A 27,606-nucleotide genomic window follows, 5' to 3' on the forward strand; every position below is an offset into this window, starting at 1 on the left:
TTTGCAAATACAGAACAAAGCCTCTTATACTAAGTAGCTAATAAAATGAAGTCTAGCTGGCCACGTGCACAGAAAATGGGATAACACAAATGTCTGCACCAGGACCTCAAACCTAATCAGCTGTAATCACTAAGACATGAAGATCTCTGCGATATTTACACTTATGGTGTACTGCTTAGTTGAAATTAAAGCTTAGCCCCAGCTGAAGACTTATTCACAAAGATGAATCATCCCTTGAAAATGGACAGTGGCTGGCTGGTTCTCTTTTAGCTCAGAATAAAAAGTGATACTTTGAAGTCTAGCCAAAAAAAATAAAGGGGAGGGGGGCACAGTTTCAGATTGATTAATTCAAAACCACTGAATTTAATAGATACCAAGATGATGAAATATTCAAGACTGTAACATGTAGAAACCAGGCATCCATTACTGAATAACATAAGTCTGTGACTCCACTGTTTGATGAACTGAAAATTACTTACTGCTCAGAAAATCCCTGAAAAGTTGTCAAGGATTGTCAAGATACAGTGAACTTTACTAGTAAAAGTGATCAAATGAGTACTCAGCTTTTTTGTACTGTTTGCAGTTGACACAGATTACCTCCAACTACCCTTACTTTCTTTGAAAATGATGTGAGCTATTCCTCAGAAAGCTGTTTCCTCGGGCCCACTGAACATTGGACAACAATTTCCTCCTGTGGTTAGTCTGCATGTATTACAGTCATGAACAACAAGAATCTAACTATTGCATTTTCTTACTAAACCTCACATAATACATTTCACCATAGAACTTAACAGATTTTTTTTTTTTAAACCACAAGTAAGAACTTAGCACCAACTCCACCCTCCTCTTTTACCCCCACCACGTTTCATCAGGATAATCAAGACATGAACAGGAATCATAACAGAATGACATCAAAAACAATCGTGAAAAAGTATTTCAGATAATTTTCACAGTGAAGGATGTGAATCACAAAACCCTCTTTCAAAAATGTGACTGACATCACAATAGCAGCTAGACTGGAAGAGGAAAGGATCGGAGTTTATTTATCACAGCTCATTATAAATGAATTTAGCAAAGCATTTTTCCTGAATTAGTCCATCTTTTCAATATGAGCACTTCTAGCTTTTTAGGTAAAGGAAGAAGCCTTGAAAGTTTCCCTCCTTCTGCAGTATTATTCTTTCATAAATTGTTTTCACATTTTGTATTCCCTTAATTCCAACCTGCATGATCTCCTGAAAAGTCAGCTTCTCTCACCATATTTAATTTACAAATGTACTGGAAATCTTAAGTGCCTTTCTACTTCGAGTGAGTTCAAAATGTCATGGTTTACTATTTCTGATATAATAACAGCTACAAATTTAGCAAGGCTCTATAGCCAAAGTTAGAGGTCTCTGGTGTGTGGTTTCATGAAACTCACCTTAGCCTCACTCCTAAATTTAGGAAAGCCTGCTTGAGACAGCTGAAGCATTAAAAGTAACTTGTAGCAGCACATGTTTTGAAAAGCACTTTCACTCAGCTACAAAGCATTTTCCTAACAGCTATCTGTACTGTCAGCTTGAAAAACTAGAGGCTTTCTACTTTGTGCAGACTGAAGTATAATGCTGATAGTACACAGCAAACATACAAAGTTTAAGAAAAAGGCCTAAGAAACAAGGAAAAAAGGACCCCACTACTAAAGGCAATAAAGCAGACTTGCCTGCAAAAAAAAAATTGGAATGTGAATCCAGATATTTTAATGAAGCATTAGATTAACATTTTGACATTCCAGTAAGCACTGGAAAAAAATAATAATCTATAGAAGTCCCAATTTTCCTGAAAGTCTAGTATGCCAACACACCAGAAAATTAAATGGTAATATAGTTTCTCATATGACAACAAGGTGAAGGTAAAGAAATATCCATAATTAAAGCAGAAAAATAACTTCATGAAGAAAGTTAACACACATTGGAAATGGGGAGAGTCCTATTTCTAGAAGCCTGGATTGATGTACTGAGTAACTAACAATATTATTGCATTGCTTCCTTTTGGTCCTGTCTACCTAAGACATTAAAGTACAGCCCAAGTGGGTAAGTGGTGGGTCCTTCCAAAAGGCAAAGTCTCCAAGGGTTTCCTAAATCCTCAGGCTACGTGCTTGATGAGTGCTGGTTTGTTGTTTGTTTGTTTTGTTCCTCTTCTCTGCATCTTCAGGATGTGAAATAAATCAAGAAAGAAGAGAAAACAGCTTCAGAGACAGAAGACTGAAAAGACAGAGAAGGAGATATTGAGATATTGTGCAGGAAGGACATTGAAAGGAGTTGATAAGTTGAAGTTGTAGACAAAAGAACAAGAATGGAAGAATGGACAGAACTGCTGTATTGCCATTGTGGGTCTTGCCAGCTTTGACCTTCAGTGTCTTTTGTCTATGACTACAGTATACACAAACCACCTGAGCAGAATGCACATACACATGCTTACATGTATATGGTTTTATACAGCTGCTATGGTGCATAAATGTTCCAAACATGGAATTTAACAAAGAATAAGACCTAAAGATGAAAGCCAATTTCAGTCTTTCATACTGACTGCAGGACTGCGATAAAAATTTGATAATGTCTGTAGCAGTCATATCCAAAAATCAGAAAATACAAAGACTTGTAAAATCTCTAATCTTAACAGGTGGTCTTGACAGACTGAAGACTTTAAGACTTTTCCAAACTTAGTAGAAAGTAAAATTATTAAAAACACTGATTCTGTCATCTTCCCGCAAACCGAACTTGCTTATGCGAAGCAAACGGAATGTCATAGGACGGCTGTTTGTTAACTGATGCTTTGACTGCCAAAAGCAAATCTATACCATTTTATGTTAGAAACGAATTATCACAAAGAAACCCCTGTCAGTGGTCTGCCACTTATTTGAAATGAATACATAAGCTCACAAAATGAAACCTAACAATATAACTAATTTATTTGCAGTGTATTTTCAGAAGCACCCATGATAACATAATAGGGAAACAGAAGTGCAATCTGGGTGGCAATATAAAATACGTTACATAATTCAAACACAGGAATATTATGAGATCAGCAGAATGAGTCACATATGCAATAGCCTTAGCAGCCAGTGAAATTAATGAGCTTATATATACATATAAATATCTATATATATATATATGTTCATATAAAATTACAGTTGAGAATAGAATCTGTTTTCATACATTAAGATAAAATATCTAAAAAAATGCTGTGTTAGGCCTACCTCTAAATTTGCATTTCTGTTTGCAGATACATAAAGCAATTGTGGACATATTAACACATATCTTGTTATATATTCAGAAAGTCTGCTCTGTTCACTACAAAAAACAAAACTGTACCTGTGTGGCTTCTGATATGAACTCTCAGTGTTCCATTGCTTGCAAACTTCTGTCCACAATATGGGCAAATCTTCTCTTTTTCTCCTGTGTGAGTCTAAATGTGGTGGGGAAAGAAAGGAATGAAAGCTTCAGCATAGTTTTAAAAGAAATGAAATATGGAATAGTTCAATTGTATTGGCATTGACAACTGTTATGTCCATTATATATTTTGTAACATCACATCACGCAGAGATTCTAAGGAATTAGCTATAGGTGTTCTTTCAATTTTCTTCTAAAATTTCTAAACCAATTTCATGATTGATGGCAAAGTAAACTGGCTTTTCAGTTCAGAAGTTTACTATTTCCTAAATAGTCTCTATTACAATTCACCTTTGTGTATTTTCATGATTGCAAGAATAACACACCTAGTTGTCAGTTTCATATCTATGACAGTGATTTCTAAACCAGCAAACAATAATTACATTACCTAATAAAATTAATCTCAATAAATGGGACTATTTTTGAAAGCTTACAATTTCACATACTTTTATTACATTATGAAATATAGTGAAAAGAGTTTAACTAACCTAGTATAATTTTTCCTGTTGCAAACTTGAACTGGAGCTTTAAAAGGCCTCTATGAGAATTTGCACATATGATTTCTGTGTCATATGAATGAAACATAGACATCAGTTCAACTTGATGTCATATGAATGAAACATAGATATCAGTTCAACTTGAGTATCACAGACAGCAATCCTTCAAAGTGCAAACTGTCAGTGATTTTTGTCAATGCAGATTGCATACTGGATGCTATCAGATTGTATTTAGAGAATTGATAAGGAGAACTATGTTGTAATTGTCACTAACACTAAATCATACACTGAGCTTATCTTTTGAAATCAAGCTTTTAAGCTTAGAACACCTTGATGACACGAAGAATTATTTCAAAAAGGAAAAAAACAAAAATGACAAGCTCTCCTATCCGACCTATACAGTCAATAGCAAGATCACCTTGAAGTAAGTTACATACACGGGTTCCTGTCATTTTTCAGACTGTACTCTCAATGCCCAATTCTGAACTGAAGACTTATCAGCCTATTGATTATTTTTCTTAAGACTGTGACTGCTCTTTTAGTGGAGAATTTTTGATTACTTCATTTATAAGTGTTAATCTCAGTGAGATAGGAAAGATAACACATTACATTATATGTACAGCTGACAATTTGGGTTTCAAACTTTGCACACAACTCTCTTCGGAAAGAGAAATTAATTCTTTGTTTTCTGAAAGATACTGAAGTGATATAAAATTCTTCATTACATCATAAAAAACCTTAGCTCGCATTATGTATATTATGCAGCTGAAGGAAGAGTAAACGAGATCTCATTTCAATCCCAGACACACTTGCATAGTTTTCATTCCCTGACATTAGGGATATGAACATTAAATCCCTCTTGATTAGGATGGAGCTCTTTGGAAATCACTTATATCTGTAACAGCAACATCGTGGGATACCAGACAGCCAGCTACTAATTCATTCCAAACAACCAAAAAAACATAGGATTTCCAGGAGCAATGTATTACAACTTAAAGGCTCACAAACATATAGCTAGCACAAAGCAATAGCAATTACAATGAAGGAGTGCCAAAGAAAGAACAGGGATAAACAACAAATGGTAGTTGCTTCCCAATAAAGTAAAAATATATCTATGTTTATGGCTATTTTTAACAGGAAATAGAAAGTCACACTGATTTTTGTAGAAAGAAGACCGAGGGACAAAAGTTTAAGAATTTTTGCAAATCTCAATGAATCCACATAATATTTCTTTTTTTTTTTTTTTTAATTTTGGGATCTTATGATTCATCTTGGCAAGATCCTCCACACAGAAAGAAAAAAAAAAAATCTGAAGTCAATTTATCAGTATTACAGGTTAAGTCTGTTACTCGAGTGATTAAAACAAGTAGATAAGGATGAAAAGGACTTTGTGTTCAAAAAGCAGTCTGTTTTTTCCAAGCAAATCAGCCTGTCTAATAAAAGATACTGTGTCTTCCTGAAGTCTTGCTCCATAACAACATAACCAGAAACAAATCACAAGTTTATTTTTTATACCCTTTATTTTGTAGTTCCTTAGACCGACATATTTGGGCTTAGAAAACAAGTGTGCTTTAACATTCCTTATTCTAAAAGTCATATAAGAAAAGAAGAGTATCCTATGATCTGAAGTTCTCCATTTATTACAGTAAAAATCAGCTGAGTTCTCAGGCTGGACAACAACTGATTAATCACGTTATTTGAATCTCAGTTATCTTATGGTACCTGTCCTGAAATCTACAAACAAGGCATCCCCATGTCATTCTACTTCTCCTAAAGTACAGGTGAAAATCTTCCACTAAGCATATCTTGGAGAAATACATCTTGGTTACACAGTTATTTCACTCAGTCACAGGAAACTTTATTTTCTGCACTTATCATTACTAAGTAATTTAATGCATATTAAATATGAGACAAGCAGCATTTAGAACAGACCAAACACAGATGGCAAATGCATTAGCATACATTTAATGGAAGATCAAGACCTTTAAAAGACCGTAAAAGAAACCAAAGCAGCATTGTTCCTAGTTGGTTCCATTAATTTTTGCAATCTGTACATGTGTTAAAAATCAAGAACAAATTCAGGATGCAGTGCTGTCCATTACATGAGAGAATTCAATAGTTTGCTATATACCAATAACTTGAATTAGGCTCCAAAGACGTGCTAGTTCCCACATCTGTAAGACAAGGTAGCATTGGAGAGACATTGAAAGACTCCCTTTACACTTTTTCCTCACTTTTAAATGTAGACCCATGTTGTATTGTACAGTACTCACCATAATCATGTGCCGATAACATTGTACCAAGTATCCCAATTTTGTTATTACAATTTTACATACACACATGAAGTGCATGCTATATGGCAAATAACATATGCATAATGCTTTGCAACAAACACTAACATTCTGCATTTGGTGGCGACACCCAAGCTGATTTTCCTCAGTTAATCAGTTTTTAATGAATTATTTTCTTCACATTTCTTCCCTGTAATATAAATCTTACCTCATGTCAAACTAGTGAGCAAGTAATCTAAGGTTTACTCCAATTTCATTGCAGAGATGAAGCATGGTAAGAGCAATGCAGCAAGTCCCATCCTGCTACACACCTGATGCTGGAGTACCTACACTGGATTTACACATATGTACCCTTTGCACATTCTGCATGACACCAATAACCCCACTACTGCAATGAGCATTTTAGGATGTTAAGCAGCATCAGAGATTTCTACTGAAAAAACAGAAATACAGAAGTACGTGAGGATTTTATGTTTAGTCCCAAACTTAAGGACACAAGAGGAATGAATATGATAGAATTGATTCTACTTACTTTTTTATGACTCTTCAGGACTGAGGGTGTCACAAAAGCCTTATCACAGAGATCACACTTGTATTTCTTATGCCCATCATGTACTACTTGAATATGGACATTTAAGGTATCCTTTCTTTTGAAAGTAGCATCACAGTGATCACACTTGAAGGTCCTCTCACCTTATACAAGGAGAAAACAAAGTTTAAAGATACTAGATTTTTGTGAAACACACTAATGCTTATTATTTCAGAAAAATTAATAAAAGCAAGAAAGACAAACAAAAAGCTGGGCCATGATGACAGAAAGAAAATTAATATCACATCAAATAAAAACATCATTGGAAAATTAAGAAAGTATGAAGTAGTCCTGACAACAACCTAGCCAAAAAGGTGAGATTAAACTCTATAAAGATGAAATGGCAACCAGTAGAACCGGCTTCCTGTGGAAAGGAGCACAAGTTTTATCAGCACCTCCAAATAACAGACTCTCTTTAAGGCAACAAGGGGAAAATATTAAATAGCTTTCATCTTTTGAAGCTTAAATGATAAGAGACATCTTCCTCAATGTAAAATAATTCTCAAAACAATAAATATTTGTTTTGAGTAACCTATCTCATTCACATCAATAAAGGCAAACTCACATGACAAAGATAAAATAACTTTAAAGCTTGTGCTGGTTTTGGTTGGGATAGAGTAAATTTTCAACCAGTTTTCAGAACTAGCACACTGTTCAATTGAACCTCCTCTGTGTATACACATTATAATAGTCTTCAAACATATAGTTGCAATGCCAAGTATGTATTTAGTCAAGTTCTCAAGTTTAGCAACATTTTTCAGCATGCTAAGTTATGGGAAGTCTAGAATTGGGGAATTTTTTTCATATATTATTGTGAATGAAGGCAAATAAGTGTTTCTCAGCAGCTTCCTTATTTAGCAGAAAGCCTGTAACTCATTATAGAAGAGCCATCAGAACACTGTCCCCACTCACAGGTGCCCCAATGAACAGTCTTTATGTCTTTTCTATTTTTACTACAAAACTACGGAAAAAGTTTTGGAAGGTTCCTCAACAGCATAAAGCAAAAGCCTGAAGTACTTGCAACAAGATTCAAGCATTATAATACCCTGAGCAGCTTTGGAAATCCTCTTGTAAAAGGCTGCAGGAAAAAAATAGAGCTACATAACCTATTTCATGACACCTCATTGCTGTGATAAACAGCCACCAGATTTCACATGGTACATGTAAGAATATATCTGTTGCTTAAGAACTATCTCTGCCAAAAGCCAAAACTCCTTCCAATGCCTTTGGTGGACAAGCATAACTATGAAAGTTACCAAATCAGTTTCTATTATCAATGGATAAGAAATGAACAAAGAATTTCCATTTTGTATTTTCAATCAACAGGTTTGCACTGTGCTAGATTTAGAGGTTTGTTAAAAAAAGAAAAAGCAAAATATATATTCTCTTCAGGCCTAGGCACTCTGAAGAATGGAAGTAAACAACAAAGTATGTCATTGACTGCAGCTCTTGAAAATATGGAAGAAGGGAAACGTTTTCAGAGTACTTGATGTGAAACTATTGTATCAATATCCATAAATGTCTTTGAAGATGGAAATGAAACTGACATAGATTTGTCCTACAGTGTTTTCCCCCAGAAATACAAAACATAATGTGAGTGTCTGTCTTGGGACTGGCTTTATCTACTCCACTGATGTGCTCTCATTATGACAAAAGATAATGAAAGTTGAGGCTGTTTGTACTTTACTTGAAATGAGCAATATTCAGTGCCCACTTGTGCTGACTCCTGTAGAAGAAGCTAATTAGTATTTCTCTTACTAACAAACACTTTGCATACAGATTTTTACTCTAGAAAGCAAATATATAAAAAGAATCACCTCCTTCTCAATAAATGAAATTCTGTTCATGCATGCCTCTACAATCCTAGACAAGTGAATGATCCAAGTGAAAATGTTAAGGGTTAATCATTCTTGTTAGTCAGATCTCTTACAGCCTCCTGAGCCAGTATCAGCCAAGCATAAGCCACCACACACACTTCTCATGTACCATATATCCTCCCTAACCACTACAGCTGAGAATAAAGGGTTCGCTTCAGCACTGCTAATGGCATAATGAAAACAGATACTAAAATGTATTATCAGCAGCATGCCTAAGAGAAAAAGCTTGTCTGACTCTCAGAAGACAAGTTATGTTTACACAGCCAGAATCTGGAAGGAGAAAATAAACAAATAAATAAATAAATAAATGAGCTTAGACAAATTTATCTTGAATTTTGAAAGTTATACCCATTTGAAAGTTATAGCCATGACACCTTATCCACTTTCAAAACAGAAAAACCTGAGTAGTGAGTTTAATTAATATACCTTTTTTTCCCAGTAAATTAAGTTTGTAAAATAAATTTAAGTCATTCTACATCACCCTGCAGAGTGCTTCCTTGTAAAATGACAAGGGGATTCTGAATATAAAAGAATACATGATGTAGGCTGAACTTCAATTTTTGCTAGAAGTTTCAAGCTTTAGAAACAACTTTTCCTTTCCTACAACAAAGAACAGTAAAACCAGCTAAATACATCTAGAGATGCCTTTTTCTTTCTTTTCTTTATAGCAAGACGTGTATTTCTGTGCTATGAGAGTGACGACCATCCAGTTGTAGCAGGACAATGCCTATAATTCTGAGTTATTTCAAATATGAGAAACTCATTATCATGGCAGCACAACTTGTCAGTCTCAGAGTCAGCTCATGGGGGAAGAGTTCTACATTTCTTCACTTGGAACACGAGTTCTTCTCAGAAAACAGCAGAGCCCCTTGTTTTGATAACAGACTTGAACTGAAAACTGTTTATTCTTCAGTTCGTCCTAGTAATAACTTTCACTTCTCACTTCTCTATTGGTCTGTCAACACTTCTTGTATAGGACTACAGACAACAAAGATGCAGTATGACTATAAAAGCTTTGCTTATATTGTGCTGTATTAAGGCCTCTTTGTCAAATCGGTCAGCTGTTGTTTGGTGGTGGTTTTTTTAACCAAAGTAAGGGAAAAAAAAAAAAAAAGGTTTAAAAATCTTTTGTGATTAGTAAAAATACCAAATATGACTGGTTTAAGGCTTTCATTCATTTTAGACACAGCTTTAGCTAAAATGGCATAAGTGACCACTTTCAGCCACCTATTGTGTCTCTCAGGAAGACGTTTCCTTTAGCATCAAGAATGACTAGACAATGTCTGTGCCACTGCAATTCACAGTTTGTTATATTTAATATTTGCTTAAATGTTGGTGGTTCAGAAACAGCCAAACCTGCCACAAATCACAAGCCTAACTCAAAGCCCTCAAATGTTCTGAGCATCCATCCTTTTGAAAAAAAGAGCTCAATGTTTTGATGGACCTTTACTGTGAATTACTGCTTTTGGATATCCTGCAAATATTTGGTTCATTAGAACATACATTACTGAACAGGTTTTTAATTTTTTCCCCCTATCATTTTTAACATTTAATATTAGAAAAAGATTTTACAAAATTCAATGCTTTATGAAATTGCAGAAGGTTTGAAAGATAATTGTAAAAGAACAAACTAAACACGCAAGTCTAATAGTTCATCTAACAGAAACACTTATACTGGATTAAAAAAAGAAAGGTTTGTGGGGTCTTTTTTCATTATAACAACAGAAATATTCCCCAAATCAAAGTACTACCTTCTAAGCTACAAGGATTTTAGATGCTGATATTCACGTGGTTGAGTGGTACTCTGGGGCTCTCTAAATATTGAAGACAGAAAATTCCATTTAAAAAAAAAAATAAAAAAATCAGTCAATTAGAAACAGTGCAGAATGCCAAGAACAAGTTACTCATGAGGGAAAATGGCCACAGCATTCCTCTGGGCTGCTAGTTCTATGCTAGAGGCAGGAAATATTAGCCTGGACTGGCACAGGAGAAAAAAAGATCTCTGTTTCAAGCTCTAAACTGGATTAACTACAAAAGCTGAGTACTCTGCCAAGTAATCTTTGCTTCTATTTCACCTTTCTTAAAATGGAGGTAACACTGTCGCACTTAATGCAGAAATCTCTTGTCACCAGACCTCAAATCACTGCTAGATTTCCTACAGCATATGTGGGTTTTCATTTAAGTGTATTTAAAGACAAGGTTTGAATTTGGCTCTGAATTTCTAACTCCCTTGGGTTAGAGTTGAATCTTAATACTAATTTAACATAGCAAGCTGGATCAAGGTGCCATATATCTGTTTTTCAGTCAAATATGAGAACTGAGGAAGTTCTTTTTCCTTTCTGGCTTAGTACTTACTGTTATGGATTAGCAGATGTCTTTGTAGAGAGAATGGGGTTCGGAATAAAGCTTTGCATTCCTCACACTGGAATGGTCTCTCTTCAGAATGAGTCTGCAGATGAAAGACAACATGTCAGAGGAAAGGCTGAAGGAAATCAATTAATTCTCATTATAGTAATTATAGCTCATTTTCTAGACTGGATTCTGGAGGGGATATCACTGCATTTTGAAACATCAGGGACAAAGAATTAAAACAGTCATTCTGTCGTTATCCAGAATCCTGAAAGCCAGCGTAGCAGCTACTAAATAAACATATCATCCCAGTCCTCAGAAGTGTTACATGAGATGTGCACATAAACAGAAACAAAAATATAGAATGATCAGGGAAAAAAACCTACAAGTTCAGCTGCAATGCTTCATCAGTACTAACACTGACCTTAAGTACTTACTAATAAGAATAAATGTTTTAAAATTAAGCATATGTACAAAAGCCCCTTTTTCTCTTAAGTTTGAAGGTGAAGCTGATCTGATTATCTCAGAATAGTATCTAAATTTTGGCAAAGAAAACTTCTCAAATTATGAGACTACCCTTACATATATTTGTTTCAGCTTCCTGTATTGAAAGAAAAAAAAATACAAAACCCACTAAAAATAGAAGCATCAGTACTAAGATTTTTGTTTGCTGTAGTAAAAATTCATCATAGCTGAGAAACAGCTTTAAAGCCGTAAATAAAATAAAAAGCTAAGCTTGGATGAACCTCTGAAACAAACTTCACAGTTGCTGAAGCAGACTTCTTTTCTGGAGCTTGGGAAACATCCAGCTTCACTATGCTTTTGTGCATTTCAAAGCACTTTTCCTTATTTTCTAATGTTCTTAAGTGCTGTCCCACTGTAGATTGTGTAAATTAATCTGTACAATTTATTATCTACCCAATTTCCTACTATTTTTGCAAAGGAAAACAAGTTTTGAAAGCATCAATGTCTAAATATTTTATTGGCTTACAAGGACCTTAAATAGAAGCTGCAGTGCCAAGAGGATAAGGGGATGGACAGTAAGTGTTTTATAACTTACACAATATTATGTAAATTAGTTGATTCTGTAGACTAAGGGTAAATATAAGCATAGTACATATTGGCATAGTCCATTTCTGCTGCTTATAATACCATACAACATCTATAGCTATCCCTTAAACCGGGGAGACAGAAGGGACCATGGGGAGTCAGCATAATTATTTAGATGTAAACACAAGGCCTTTAATCCAGATTGATTTTAACACAAATGTTCACTCACATTCATAACAGCACCAGAACTTTGGAGTACTTGCAATGCTATACAGACACTTTGGATTCAAAGTCAATTCCTTGACCTCAGCCTATGTCATTTAAAGCATAAAGGCAACTGGAGCACCATCAAATGTGTGGAATATATCAAATGTTATATAAAATTTGCTGTATGTTTCAGTCCAGCTTCTACAGATTTACATAACATTTTGCATTAATTGACACCCTACTTGGCAGGATCAGCAGTCAGGCCAAGGATTGACAGGACATGAAGAGACTGAACTACCTTCTCACCTCAACAGGTGGTTCCTCCAGAACAGGGTTGAGACATACTGACGAGACACTGTGGGGAAGCTCGCAGTGCTGCTGTCTGTGCTGTACCTGTTCTGTGGATAAATAGAAGGGTTCAGTCTCTAGGGCTGTCAATCTGGCACCTTTCACGAGAGCAAAATTCATGTTGCTTGTTTAAAAAAACGCCCTGATTTAGGACACTCACCACTTGAGTGATAGTTCTGAAGATCACAGTGATTTGTACAGAAGTCCTTCTTAGCATCTCCCTGACAGGTCTCCTTAGTCTTTTGACCAAAATACAAATACTCATCTGCAATCTTTAACTTCACTAAAAAGAAAACCACCTAACTAGGCATACCTGCATGCAAGGATACACAGATCCTTTTTGTGAATGATCCAGAAACAAGCTAGATCACAAAAAGCCATGCAAATCTTAATAAGAAAAGGCATCCCCCCAAATACTGTCCTTTTTTGTCCTACTAATAAGTTTCAGATCAGAGACAGCTTCCATTTAGTCAGAGCAGCGGACAGTCATACAATCAAAGCAACCAAGGATGGGCTCTTATGTAATATTTCATGGCAGCCTTTCCTACCGTGGCATTTGTGGAGGTTTAAACCCAGCCTAAGGCTACTTTTTCCCAATAAGAGAAATTCCCAATAGAGAAACTGAGGGAATACAGTTTGTTTCAATCCATTATGCTCCCCAAGATAACCCTGGATTAACCATAAACCCTTTAAAATCCTGTGTCTGCTGACCTATTTCTGCTCATCATCATATCATCAATATTTTATTCTCTGAACTCATCCTCTACAGATCACAACAAAGAAGATGTAACAAAATCTTCGGTTTCTCCTGTATGGAAGTAATCTGCATTATATGGCACAGAACATGCACCTTCACCCAATCTAACCTGGATGAAAGGTGACTACTTTTATCTGTAGTACAATCCAATACTACATTTGCCTCTTAATTTCAGAGTAATAAATAAATTCCCTTGTCACAAAAGTGGAACCATATTCTTCATACAATTACTCAATTATTTAGTCTGAGCTTTTCAAAAGACATCCCAGTTTAGTGAGTTCCACATGGCATAACACTTCTCAGTGCTGACCGCTCCAACAAGCGACAAAGCAAGCTTGCACAGGCACCTCCGCAGAGCAGCGTAGCACTTGTGTACAGAAGCAGCACATCAGAGAGCTACCAGGGCAAGACTAACAGTTCCTGCTTCTCCCATCTGTAGCTATAAGGGTGTAATGAGTACAAAGCTGGGGTTCACATCACAACGCTCCACTGAGCAGGTATACTCTTAGCATCTCCAATGTTTATCTTCCAGTGAAATCCTGTGAAAAGTGAGGAAGTAATCTTCTGCACCTTAGAAATGACTCAACGTCCACCCACATCTGGAAGATGTTTAAAAGCACATGCTCTGAGAGCCATTTTTATTGTCATACTTCCAATTAAAAAAATAAAGATTAAATAACCCCCACAAAGGAATTACCAAAAAAACAGGAACAGCAATTTTCCATCTAAAATACAAAACAAGAACTCAGGGGTACAAAATATATAGGTATCCTGTTTCTTCTCATAAAGTATGTAGATCTGCTGTAAAATCCAAAGATGTTTTTTCAAGTGTGTTGCTATCCAACTTGAAAGCATGTTTTCTGCTAAATGCTGCTGATTTAACTGTTTTTAACTACTATACCCATCACCTCTACTGCAGCTCCCTGCTACTAGCATAGTAACTGCATCTTGGAGCTCAAAAAAAGCCATGTGAAATTATTCAGAGACCAACTTTTCTTCCTTTTCTTCCAAAGGAAAATGAAACCTAGCATGACTTCTTAAAGGAATACACACCTCAAGAATCATAAAAACCCAAGCTGAAGAAATACATAGGAGCACAACATGCAACAAAGGTTTAATATTCCACTGTTACTGAATTGACATTCCTGTAAAGAAGCAAAAGAACTGTTGTCCTCTTCCCCTAGTAGTAGTGCAGCCCTCCCAGAACCATGGCACTTAAAATTCTTATGTCATCCCAAATGACCAAACTCCTGACTTAGACCTTGTGATTGGTTTTATGTATACACATCCATACTCCCCTCCATTATCTACTACCTCTCCTTGCTTACACTGTGTACTCAATGGACACAGGTGTATCTAAAAAAAGCAATTCAGGACATCTATGTCAATCCCCTGTTTCTCATGCTCATCTCTTCATTTAGCAAGTAAAATTAGAGACCTAAATGTTGATGCATGAACATTCACAGCTGTTTGGGTAAACTTAATGTAAACACAGGTATAAGTTTATTATAGGACGGGGTTGATGTACAGTCAGTATTATCTGCAAACAGATTCAGGAAATAAGTATTCCAACAAGCTTTAAGAAATTCTGTCAAATTAGGTACTGACTAAATCTGTCTAAATTTTAATATTTTTCCCATTAAGTGGAGCCTCTAATCCTTGCTTATGCTCGTGGTGCTGCTGCTTTGAACAGAGAATTGGGTCAAAGTGTTTATTTGTTCATACTTAATCCTGAAGACCATTTTCAGCCCAAACTCCCTTACAGTCAACTGGAAACTAACATAAGTAAACATGTAAAAAGTCTTCATTTAAGAAACAGGAATATCTTTCTAGATAGTACTTTATACATTTTTCCTTAGAATATATCAGATTTTTGAGATTCTGCCCCATTTTCTTCATTAAAATTAAAACACAAGATGCAATCACAGCATTTATGTGAGCTAGCTTGTCCTTCAACAGGCTTCTGCATGCTTTATGTTTCAGATAGTCATGACCATTTCATCCTATGAGAGGCATTATTATTACTCTCATATGATTTATGGCTGAAAGGGCAAGAGATGGTGCAAAGATCCTGTGCCAAATTCCCAGATGGCATACAAGATGAGCCAAACTGCAAGAGGCTTGTAATTATGGGCATATCAGTTTCATCAAAAGGGGGAAAGAAAGAGGGAGTATTTAAAAAAATGTAAAGGGAAAAAAATAAATAAAAGGCAATGGGTTCCAAATACTGGGCACAAAACCAGACCGGTAATTTTTTCTTTCTTTCTTTTTTTACAGTCTTGTAGTTCTAAAACAGCAGTCATGGATATAGCCTTGCCATTAAAGGCGTAACCTCAGGTTAAAAATAATGAGAAGCATTATAGAAATTAGGCCAAGCAGATTTGAGCTTAAATCAACAGAAGCAGAGCATCTCTTCATAAGCCTCTTTCTCAGGTAATGTTTCTTCTGATGCTTTACTGCATGAGCACTACTCAGTGCAAATCCAGTATCGTTTGAAAGCATCTGCTGCCAAGTCCAACAATGACTGCAACATGACTGCACTTAGTTTTATTCAATTTTGATATTTTAAAAGAAAAAGAAAGTGAAGATATTTAGTAAATTTTTTAACTATATAACCCAATATTAAAAAAAAAAACACACAAAAAATAAAAATGGGGATTTATTTGATACTTTTAACCAAGCAGCTGTGATTTTCTTCTGCTTATTTCACTTTTTTTAAAAAAAAAAATTAGAAGTCATTTCATATTTTGAGATTTTGGTTATAACAAAGAACATTAAAAATACATTCTCCAATACTTTAATCCCAAGTTTCTAAGCATGCTGGAGCTTAATGATGAACCACTTCGAAATAAAAAAATATGCAAATTTGAGGCTGGCAGACCTGCAAACAACAACAGCAGAGTGCTTTACCTTCTTGTGATTCTTGTAAACATTTCTGTGGGCAAATCCCTTTCCACAAAGCTTGCATTTATAAGGTTTATCTTCACTGTGTATTATTTTGTGTGCAGTCACTTGATCAAGTCGTTTGAAGGACTTATTGCAAACCTCGCAGGTGTAGGGGCGTTTTTCTGTAGAAAATGAGTGGGGGACATTTAATCTCCTGTTTATACAGGGGGAGAAGATGAAAGGCAGAGACAGTCATCTCCTCAGAGAGATTTTTGCAATTAAGTCAACCCAATTAAGATTAAACCAATTAGAAAGACATCTAATGCCCTTTATGTTAGACAGTTAAGTCACTTCACAAAAGATGAGCCATGGTGTATCTCAAGAAATTGGCACATTCTTTGCAATAATCATTGCTAAAACTAAATACTGATTAATTAGCTTAAATCAAAAGAGAATGACTTCAAAGAGGAAAACCCTGTTTCCAGATTACAAATGTGAAAGAGGGCATGACAGTTTAAACGTTTTAAAACTTAATTAACAATATACATATTAGCTTCCAAACCCAAAAGTTCCTATGCAAAAAGCCTTTATGCTCCAACTGGTGACTGCAACTTAACTACATTAATGCTTATCCAAAAGTGTCAAAACAAAGCTAGGAGCCTCTGAGATATAGATTATTTTACAAGAAATGAGCTTTTGGTGTGGACTGATACTGAGAAAATAGTTCAATTGTAAGCTTGTGTAGCTGTAAAAACCTGCATTTTTAAAAATGCTAATGTATTTGACAGAACAATGTTTGTGTCTCTATTGTGTTGGTTGGTGTTTCTAATCACTGGTGAAAAACACACAAATGCTAGATTGCAGTGATCAGAAATCCTGGCAGAGCAAATTTGTCAGGCTGCCAAACCTACAGACAGGCCACATCCCAGTCTCCCCACACAGTGACCTGTTCTGGCCAAGGGCAGGCACAACCAAACATTGATGTGTGGTCTACAAAATGGTGTGGAGTATGAGCTTCTTTCCTCTGACTGGAAACTATGCACACACAGGTCCACTTTTATATATATATATTTATATGTATGAATGAATGAATGAATGTTTCCCTTTTTATCATCAATCTCTGACAGTGTACACCAGCTCCCGTTCTCTTCAACTTGACATTTCAACCAGCACTTCTTCACCTCCTCTACAAGCCAAGTAATAATCTTCTGCTCCATCCCAGCTAACTGGTATCATCTACCCCATCTCGTGTGAAAAAAACAGCTTGACAAAGCAGCAGTAGGAAGAATATAACATTACATTTGTATTATTTGGAAGGCTTAGAAATGATAATTTAGCAGGTTTCCTTGAAACCTGAGATTTGCTTGAATAGCTTGGGACAACACAGAATTCATCAAGCCTTCTATAAGAAAAGAATTCAGGTAAAATTCAATATAAGTTAATATATACACACATATATATAGGTTTGTACTATTTTTGTACATTACCTGAATGAGTTATCATATGGCGTTTTAGCTGGTTAGCCGAAATAAATTTCTTGTCACATTCCTGACACTCAAAGATCTCATGGACCTGAAAAAGTGTTTTATGATAATTAAAGATGTGTCTCAAATAAGACCACACATCTTACACATACAGAAATTCTCAAACAGACTGAAACTAGTTCTTAGCAGCTATACTAATACTCATGGATATTCTGTGATTTCCTCCTTGCTAGTCCCCAGGTGAACACCAGTATCTCGCAAAAAATAAAGATTCAAAATCATGAACAAAAAATTAACACTAAAACTATATTTAGAAACCCAAGTTATGTAAATTTGTAATACCAGATCAATTTAAAATAACATTATTATGAAAACATTAAAAGAGAAAAAAAACAGACGCAGGTTACCTTTTCAGAGCATTTTCTTCTAATCAATAAGACATAAGTAAAAATAAGACAGTGACTACTTCATAACTACTGTAAGGATTTTCAAAAACAAGTACTACCAAACTCTTTCAAGATTTAATTCTATTCACAGAAAGAGAATCTGATTAACTGGAGGTACGGTATGAAAACAATTACGTTCCATCAAACCACTTAGGGAAACTTTTATTTAGGATATAGCAGGTCCTATTTTCATTCTCTTCAGTATATTTCCACTTCCAAATATAACACTTATGCATAGGCTGCACATGTATCCTGCCAGGAAGGATATAAACAAGAATAGCTAGGCACCATGTACCCATTTGTTCGCAATATCTACTGTCAGTTAAGGAATACAGCAAAAATGTAATTTCTAACAAAAGTCAATGTCAGTGTAATTATACCGGGAAAAGAAATTATTTCACTGTTTCCATTATTTATCCTGGTGAATAGAGGTAACTCATGTAGCAAAGGAGATTTGTATGATGGCAAATCGTTTCCGGAGTGAAGCAAAGGATGATGACACATCAGTTAATGTTTCTCTTAAAAGCTTTTAGAGGCAAGACAGTGGAGGGGCAGCACTGTCACTTGAACTGTAAATGCAGTAAGCATTAGCAGGATTTTCAACATCACAGCACATGTTATCAAGGACTAGGGGAGGCAGTTGAGAACTGCGGCTTCTCATGCTCAATTAAAAAAAAAAAAACATCCTGTGTTATTTACTGTACCCCAAAATCACAACACATGCATAGATCTCCACCTGTCATGATTCACCTTCTGCTCTGTATTACATTTGTCATCAGCAGCCTCCCCTCAACCTAGTCACAGTGCAGTTGAACAGGAATTGCAGCTTCTTATAGCTGCAGCATCAGACAGCAGAACTTCTGGATGGAGATCACATTTCATAAAGGTTTTTTGGAGAGCTCTATAGACTTCCTGTAGGAGAATCTAGCAGCTAAACATAACAAATATCAAAGGTTCAACACAATCCTTTAATGCAAAGCATTTGCAGACAGCATAGGAAAAAAGCCCAACTAAGAGTTCCACTTAAAGCTACTACTACTACTAATAATAATAAATAAAAAAAAAAAAAAAACACCACACAACCAAAAAGAGAGTCTCCATAAGAATTCTGCTTCACTGTGTTTTTATGCTGCTATTCCCAAACTAACTTTAGAGCAAATTAAATGTTTTAATGAACTAAAAAAATGGTTACGCTATTTCCTACAATCTCTGCAAAGTCACACGCTTTGGACAGTGATGTTTAACAAAGTGCTCAGACAGAATCAGGTCGTAAGTTCAAATGAAGATCATTCATTCCAAATATCCTGTTTACAGCGCTGCATTTCAGAATAACTAATCTTATATATACATGCATACAATCTACTACATTGTCCTTTCCCAAAAGATCTAAATTTTTACTTAGATTGTTGACTGAAGTTTATGTAATTCTGTAAACAAGTACTCTCCAAATCCCCATCACCACAACAATATGAAATAACTTCTAAGGTATTCTTAAACATAGTATTTAGTACATAAGAACACAGATTGTGTTTTAATGCTATTAAACAGCCTGATTTCAACTTACGAGCATTGTTTAATAAAGAGTCTCATTGAATATATTTGCATTGAAACAGAGACTTGCATGCATGTGCGTTAAAAAGCTACAGCTATCAAATATATATTCTATAGCTGGTACTCCTTAATCAACTCATTAGAAAATAATCAGACACAGACTTGTGTACACATGCATTAAATAACTGTAGCTATCGGGCATATATTCTATAGCTGGCACTCTACCAGTTCTTTAGAAAAGTGCACAATTACATGGTATAACAACAATAATAAAATACAGCAAATGTTTTTATGAATAACAATATTTAAATAGATTTTTGTTTTAAGAAGACTTGTGAAGTAACATGTTCTATGACTACACAGGCTCTAATACCACAGAGAAGGGGTCTTGCAATGATTTATTTGCATAATAAAATTAGTCTCATGAGGGGTCCATATTAACATAAACCTCTGTTACATTAAAGTCAGAACATACCTACGATTGTTTCACAGGCATTAGGAGAGCCACACCTTCACGTAACAACTTGCTAAGTGCTATACAAAACATCTGAGCAAGATTAATATATACTCAGGTAAAATACACTTCACTTGCAGAAGCGACAACGTCAAAATTTTCTATTGAAAAGTAAAATGGCATTCAAAAGAGCTTTGGGAGTGAAACTGAGCTAAAACTTTGAAGACGTATCTAAGATCAGCTCTTCCAAAAACTAATTTGTATTTCAATCTATTAATACCACCCCAAGAACTGGATGAGACTCTTGTCTGTTGGAAGGTAGTGCTTTGAGAAAGAAAGTGTACGAAAATGTTGCATGCAATTGAAATTATTAAATGTTATCGACAACTTTAAAGTGGCATTTAAAATTTCATTTCCTCTACCTTTCTACAGCTTTCATAGCGATCACGAAAAATAAAGATTGCCCAGTAAAACAAAACACTGCCCAGTGTTGAACATAGGACAGGGAAAAAAAAACAAACAACATAGATACACTTGGAAGGGGTAGGTGAAAAAAAAGGTGAGGAGAGGAGATGAAAAGATCACAGATGATGTTTAAGAGTGTTTCTCCTCACCATAAATTTTCAGAAAGTTCAGCTCCATAGCGAAGAAAGCTAAGGAATCAAGGATTTTTCATAAACAATAAAAAATATCTTAGAACAAATGATGAGTAGGATCCTTCTTGGCTCTGTCATTTTCTCTCTAGCAGACTGTACTACAGCCTGTCTCTTAAAGGAATCTTAGAGCCTCATATAAGAAATTTACTAAGAAATCCAGAAGTGCAACATCAAAGCAAGTCTTACCAGTGAAGTGCAATCCTGCATTTCATACACGCATTTGTTTCATGGTATTTTCCAAAGTCAAAAGTTTTACTGCCTTACGCTCAAAGGTGTTCTCAATCTTCTTTCTGAACAGGAGAATTAGCTCTTCTACCATTGAAGACCCCTGCCTACAACAAACACCAAACTCATCCCATAGCTGTATGCCCAGACATTTCCCCAGCCTAACTACAAGTACTGAAAGTGCAGCACTATCAATTAATTCTGACCGCATCATCCCAGGAAAATAAAACAGCAGTGCTGGGATTTGTTTGAATTTTTCTTCCCTTTCCACTTACAGAAGAGTAGAGCCTCAGTGCAGACACCTGGCAAACCGCTGTTCACATGTATATGCTCACTTTTAAGTTTATGTTCCTGTGAGCAATTCAAATCCAAACACGAGACATTTATATTCAAAGGTAAAAAAGAAACTTTCAGGAAGAATCTGCATCAAGACAACATTCCTCTCACGTGCTCACTATTAACATTGTTGAATAACAGAATTTTGCATTTTACTAAACTTCAGGACTTAGTGTCAGAATATTATTCAGATGGTGGTTCATTTGCTTTGGCAGAAGACATGACAAACCTGCAGAGGAGAGATTTTACAGCAAACTTATTCATTCTATTATCCAGTGTTCTATAAGCTCTTAAACAGCATTTGCTGAGTTGTGTTTGCTGGGAATTTTATTATTACTATTTATCTTTTTTTACTACTATGTCACATAGCAACCTAAACCACGGACTACTACAAGTATCAGAAGAACGTCACTTTATAATTGGAGGATAAGACGAAAGAGAAGAGGTGGATATAGACAGAATGGGGGAAAAAAAATCTACTGATCACCACAAAAAACAGTAATATCAGCGGATCAACAGCATAACTTGCTAAAGTTTCATAGGTATCATGCAAGAGGCAGCTTGTATTATGGTAAGTAGTTTCGGAAATCGAATATAAAAAAATATAGCTGGGACTATCCTGGGTAGTACTGCAATCACTAAAAAAGGCAAGGTCAGAATCCACACTCTAAATGCAGTTCCAAAGCACTCAATATTTAGGGAAGAGAAATAAAATGTATGAGTGCTACATGATGACCAACAGTTTACATAGCACCACGACAGAAAACATTAATGAATTCCAAACAAAACATGAATAACAAGACTGGCATTGCCGTTAGAAAGCACTGTTGTTCAGAGATGTATTAATAGATATATTGTCTGTATTAATAAACTCAGGACAATCATTCTACTATACCTGGCACTATCAAAGTCTCAACTAAGCATCATGGCTCTTCTTGTTTGGGCAGCTGACTTCAAGAAGCATGTAGGTGAAAAAGAGAGAATCCACAAGAAGAAAAAGTTTACTAAAAGAAAAACTAGTTTGGAAAAACAGATGCATGAAGGATGAGGTAACTGTGTTTGTACAGCCTAGAAATTGCAAATCAAGTTCATACCACCTTTGCAATATGCTACTTGTTATAAAGACAACAGTAGTGAAATTTTCTTGGCATTCTCTCAGATAAGACAGAGAAATTAATTCATTTTGCAGTAAAGAAGAAGATTTAAGTAGGACATCAAAACAAACAAAACACAGGATTAATAAGCATATTCAAAAATGTTGATGGCACTAAAGTTGTGAGTCAATACAGAAAGGCATCTGTGGAGACAGTAGAATTTTCTTGAGTGGAACTTTTCAGGACATGAGATGGTGCATGTTTAGAAAGATTTAGGTCCATGCTTACTCCTCACTCTAAAATACAATGGGCTAGAAAACCTCCTAAGGTCTCTGTCAGCCCTACATTTCCTTTAATTCATTGAGATAAACTAAAACATTTTTAAAAAAAATAAAAATTAAAAAAAAAGTCATTACCAGAAATAATTAGCATGGTACAAGCAACAGTCTGGAAAACAAGAGGGTAAGACTAAGGGACCTCAAAGTTTAATGGTGCATGGCTAAGAAAGGGCTTATCTTTAGACATTTAAGGAAGAAACAACCCACAAGACACACAAAGCTAAAAATGGGTTTAAATAAAAGGCCACATGAAAGCTACAGATCTGAATGACCACGTCTTCAGAGAGTAAATAGTTCTCTTAATCCCCCCATCGCCATCCTCTTCACCTCCTTTCTCTGTGTTTGTCACATTTCTCTCTTTCTGTTGTCTGGGCTTTTCTTTACCTTTCTATTATTTAGTTTTATTTCTTTACATTGACAAATAGGTGAAAAAAAAAAATCTTTCCTCCCTGATTAACCTACTATTTTGTTACCATTTTTATTGCCTGTCTAAATACTTTTGGCAATGTTGGTGATGGATTCCACCCACTCCCCTCCCTCACCACTTCCTACAAAAGCAAAGTACAGAAGGCATGAGTCCTATATGCAATCTCCTTCACTATCTGATGTATGTACAAGAACCTGGAATACCTATTTTGTGGATGTCTTAAAAGATGAGTCAATTGAGAAGAGTAAATAAAGGTTTATGCACAAAATCTTCATGATGATTCTCAAGATGAATATGTGCTCAACTGGCCTATCATCATCAATGCTACTTGAAGAGCTTGTCAGTGTCATAGTGTCGGCACAGAATTACAGCTACTAAAATGAAACAAATAACTTGATAAAATGGACACGCTAATCATTAATATTTTGCATTTTCAGGGCCTCTGTAAGGTGCATTGATGTGCAAGTATTGTAACTACATGTGGTAAGGCATACCATGATTCAGTCTTATAGCCTGTTAGAAATGCAGGGCATAATAAAACATGCAAGAAGAAAAACAAATTTAAAAGAAGGGGCCCCACCATTTCCTTTGCAACAACATATTTTAATTGATATAATCTATGTCCTCAACGGATTCAGGTTATAACCAGGGCATTAGTAAAGACTTACAGTTAAACTGATAAACAGAACAATGTAGCTTTTTGCAAAAACAGAATCTCCTGGGTTTTAGTGATTTATCAAATTAATCTTGCAGGGACTTCCTTTGGGTATAATGGATTCAGAATCTCATATTCATAGTCCATCTGTATTTCTATACAAACTCCTTTATTTTCAAGAGTTGCTTTCCACACTGTTAACCCCTCCTGTTCTGGTTATAAAACATTATACACATAAACAAAAAGACAAAGAATTTGCTTTTAAGGAAAAAAAATTACTGCTGCTAAACTACATTACAGTAACACCCTTTCTGGTATGTCACAAATAAGAAAGACTGATTGCATTTTGTACAAAAACTGAAGGTTCATGAACCTGTTTTATGCTCTGTATGTATTGTATCATTACATAACATAGCTTTACGTTTAGCTTAGTGTTTAAGAATGCTGAAGAACAGCAGGCAACTTCAACTTAATGTTGGAATGCATAAATGATACAAGCACAAACTTCCTTGTATTTGGTAAAAGATACATTAAAACTTTTCATTTAACCAACTGCGATTACAAAAATAAATACCCACAATAAAATACATTGGCTTTGTAACCATGAAAGAGATTACTCAAAGGTTTGCATTACAGCAGCTTTCAAGTGACCTAAGCATCGCAGTCTCACATCTTAGTGAAGTCAAATCCTGCTGTGGGTTAGCCTTCATCTCACTGACCTTTCGATGCTCTTGGAGATTTGTTGTTGAGGAACACTTCTTATTGCACACTGAACACATCAGCTTCTTCCTAGAATTTCCTGAAACAGAAACAAAATAACACCGACATCTTAAAAGGGAAGCACTAAGAAAGAACCTAAATATTTCCACTGAATTTCTGACTTTTCACAGGTCATTTGACTGACATAAGATTTTTACATTTGTATCCCATCTTCAAAGTGTTCCTTATCAGGAGCGCTCTGTGGGTGTCCAACAAACCAGTCACTGATGGAATGTAAATCAAGAAAACTAGAACCATAAAGAAAACAAAAAAAACCCCAAACAAACTCCAAATAGATGGTATCACACACTACCAATCTAATATGAAAAGCACAATTCACAACTAAGAACAAATCACTTTATGACTGTAGAGTTTATTTCTTCCCAAGTCAATAAAATTAATATCTTAAAAAACTTTATACTAGACCTTTAATAGAAACATTCCTGAAAGGAAGTAGTGTAGAAATAATTTAAAAAAAATCTCAAACTGAAGTAAAAACCACCATTTCCCATTTTTCTTTATTCAGAAAACATTAAGAATTCTACTATATAAAGTAACATATCATTTGTGGTCTTTAACTAAACAAGATGAGGAATTCGTATTAACACCAGATCATGAAATCAAATCTCATCTAAAATGTAAATTACAAAACAAGCTACAGATCAGCTACCAGATGTATTTTTCTTCCCTTTTCACAGTTGCTCTAAAAAGTGACAGAGCATTTAATTGGGCTTATGTATTATTTACCTTTTGAAATCTGAGTAACCCACAAAGCCATCTTATTATAAGGCAAAGTCACCATAAACCTAAGTCTTTTTTTATAATTACATGCAAGAAATTTCCTAGCTTATGTAAACAATGTTCATATTACAATGAACACTAAAGAGAACGGACACAGAACCCAAGAGGAGGTGAGTATTGTTATAGTCAAGCAGAGAGGAAGTATAGATCAAAAACAAGCTCATCAGAGAGCTTCCAGCTCAATTTTTCAAACTCTCAGCATCCTATATCTTTCCTGATCTTGCTGTCCTAAAGAATTCATATTATGATGATTCTGATTATTTGGTTTTCCCATTTCTTTCTTGGGAGTAATTTTCCAAAGACTATTTAAGCCCAGACTTATTTAATTAAGCTTCACATTTTGGAGAAAAAACAAAAGTAATCACTATGACAATCCTCCAAAGCCCATATATCTGTTTTAGTATTAAAACAGCCCTATAAGATTTCAATTGCTACTCTAAACTATACAGTAAAACATTAATATAGACAAAAAAAACCAAAAAGCTGGTCCTGAGAGCCCTCATCTGAAGATGCCTCAAGAAGGCATAAGATACACTCTGAACTTTGGTGCATGAAGTAAAATAAGGCAACCACACCAGCTGTCTAGCCGCAACAAGTCAGTCTGCACACTGAATTTTTACTCACTAACATAATTAAAAAGAAGTCACTGAGTGGCTCCTAAAGCTGCCGAAGGAAAAATCACCCAGAACAGCAGGAATTGCCACAAACAGGGATCTGATCTTCCTAGGTTCACTTAAGACCACAAATGCTGTGCTTTACTACGTTTTGTTAGCACACGATATAAGCAGATTTGTCATTCCTTTTGTATCCTAACATAAGTAGTAAGCTAGATCTTATGACTAACTGTGATTAAAACATGTTCCTAATGGGTATCTTTTTCCACCTGTTGATGCCAAGAGCCTGTGCCTGAGTGTAAACACTGCAATTCCAGAAAGAGCACTTCTGTTTAACATTTGTAAAAGTAATTTCTCATGCAGAAGTACTATCTTTCAAATGGCAACAATAACAAGACTTATTTATTAATTATATTAATACTTTAAAAAAAAAGTACAAAAATATATAATTATATTTTGCTAAAACATGTCAAAATTACTTCTAGTGTCAAATGATCCACAGTGGCCTCCAACTAGAAACACTAGCATTTCTTAGCCCATGGTGACTACATTTAGCTAAACATGTCTTAATCTTCAGTGTTTCCATTCTGCAAAGACTTGATCAGGATAAAACTAAAGTAGCTAAGCTAGAAAACACATAGCTAAACTACATATGTCATAGTTATATACCATAGCCTGCCTACATATTTCATAGTGATGCACCATAACAGAGGAATTTGTGTAGAATCTTTCTTCATTTTGAGACCATTTTATTGTCCAGTTTTATTTCCAAATAAAAAAAAAAAAGTATTTCCAATGCACAGTTTGTACAAAGAAATGAAATAATCTAATACTAGGTTTTAAGAACATACAGAATTGCAAAGACTTTGAATGTAAACTCAGTACGCCCAAATTAGGTCATACTGTCACAACGGATAAGTCTTCCTGAAAAGGGAATTAATCCTGAGGAAGATTGCCTACATGTAGCAAGAAGACTGAAAGCCTGACACAAGGTATACTTCCTACTACAACATACCCTGTCAATTGAGTGGTTCAATACCTTAATTTGTAGTATTAAGAAAGTACCTAATCTCACATAATAAATTTTTAACAGTAAATGCATGTAAGTATTGATATATACTGATATACACATAAATACATGAATACACTTGGTACTTTGACTTATAAGAACATGAAAAAGAGCTTTTCAGAGGAGAGAAAGGTGATAGCAAATACCCATTCATAGTTTTGCATAACAGGCAACACATGTAATGATTCTTTCTACTTTCCCTTGCCTTCAAGTACCACAAGAGATGAAGGAATTTTAGAAGTGTCCTTCCAAAGCAGTAAGTTATTTTCCCTCCTGCACTTAAACCAGTTGTGATTTCTGTGACTCTGAACTGCTAAAATAAAAGCTCTGTTCATTGTGCAGGCAGAGCAAAAATATCTTCTACGTGTCTGATCTCAGTCATGCCTGGGGTGATCATTCAAGAGAATTGTGGAATCTGTAT

General features: G+C 35.2%; 1 protein-coding gene across 1 annotated transcript in view; it reads right to left on the minus strand.

Moving 5' to 3' along the window:
- PRDM5 (PR/SET domain 5) overlaps nt 1-27,606 on the minus strand; it is a gene marked incomplete at its 5' end in the record, with an annotated part of 82,163 nt that overhangs the window by 26,648 nt on the left and 27,909 nt on the right. Inside the window, 6 exons of the mRNA XM_080344311.1 lie at nt 3,348-3,441; nt 6,746-6,906; nt 11,035-11,128; nt 16,301-16,458; nt 17,764-17,848; nt 24,662-24,741. Of these exons, the coding sequence (XP_080200437.1) occupies nt 3,348-3,441; nt 6,746-6,906; nt 11,035-11,128; nt 16,301-16,458; nt 17,764-17,848; nt 24,662-24,741 (672 nt within the window). The remainder of the gene's footprint in view (nt 1-3,347; nt 3,442-6,745; nt 6,907-11,034; nt 11,129-16,300; nt 16,459-17,763; nt 17,849-24,661; nt 24,742-27,606) is intronic.

The sequence above is a fragment of the Nesoenas mayeri genome, assembly GCF_963082525.1.
Source record: "Nesoenas mayeri genome assembly, chromosome: 4".
Taxonomy (NCBI): Eukaryota; Metazoa; Chordata; class Aves; order Columbiformes; family Columbidae; genus Nesoenas; species Nesoenas mayeri.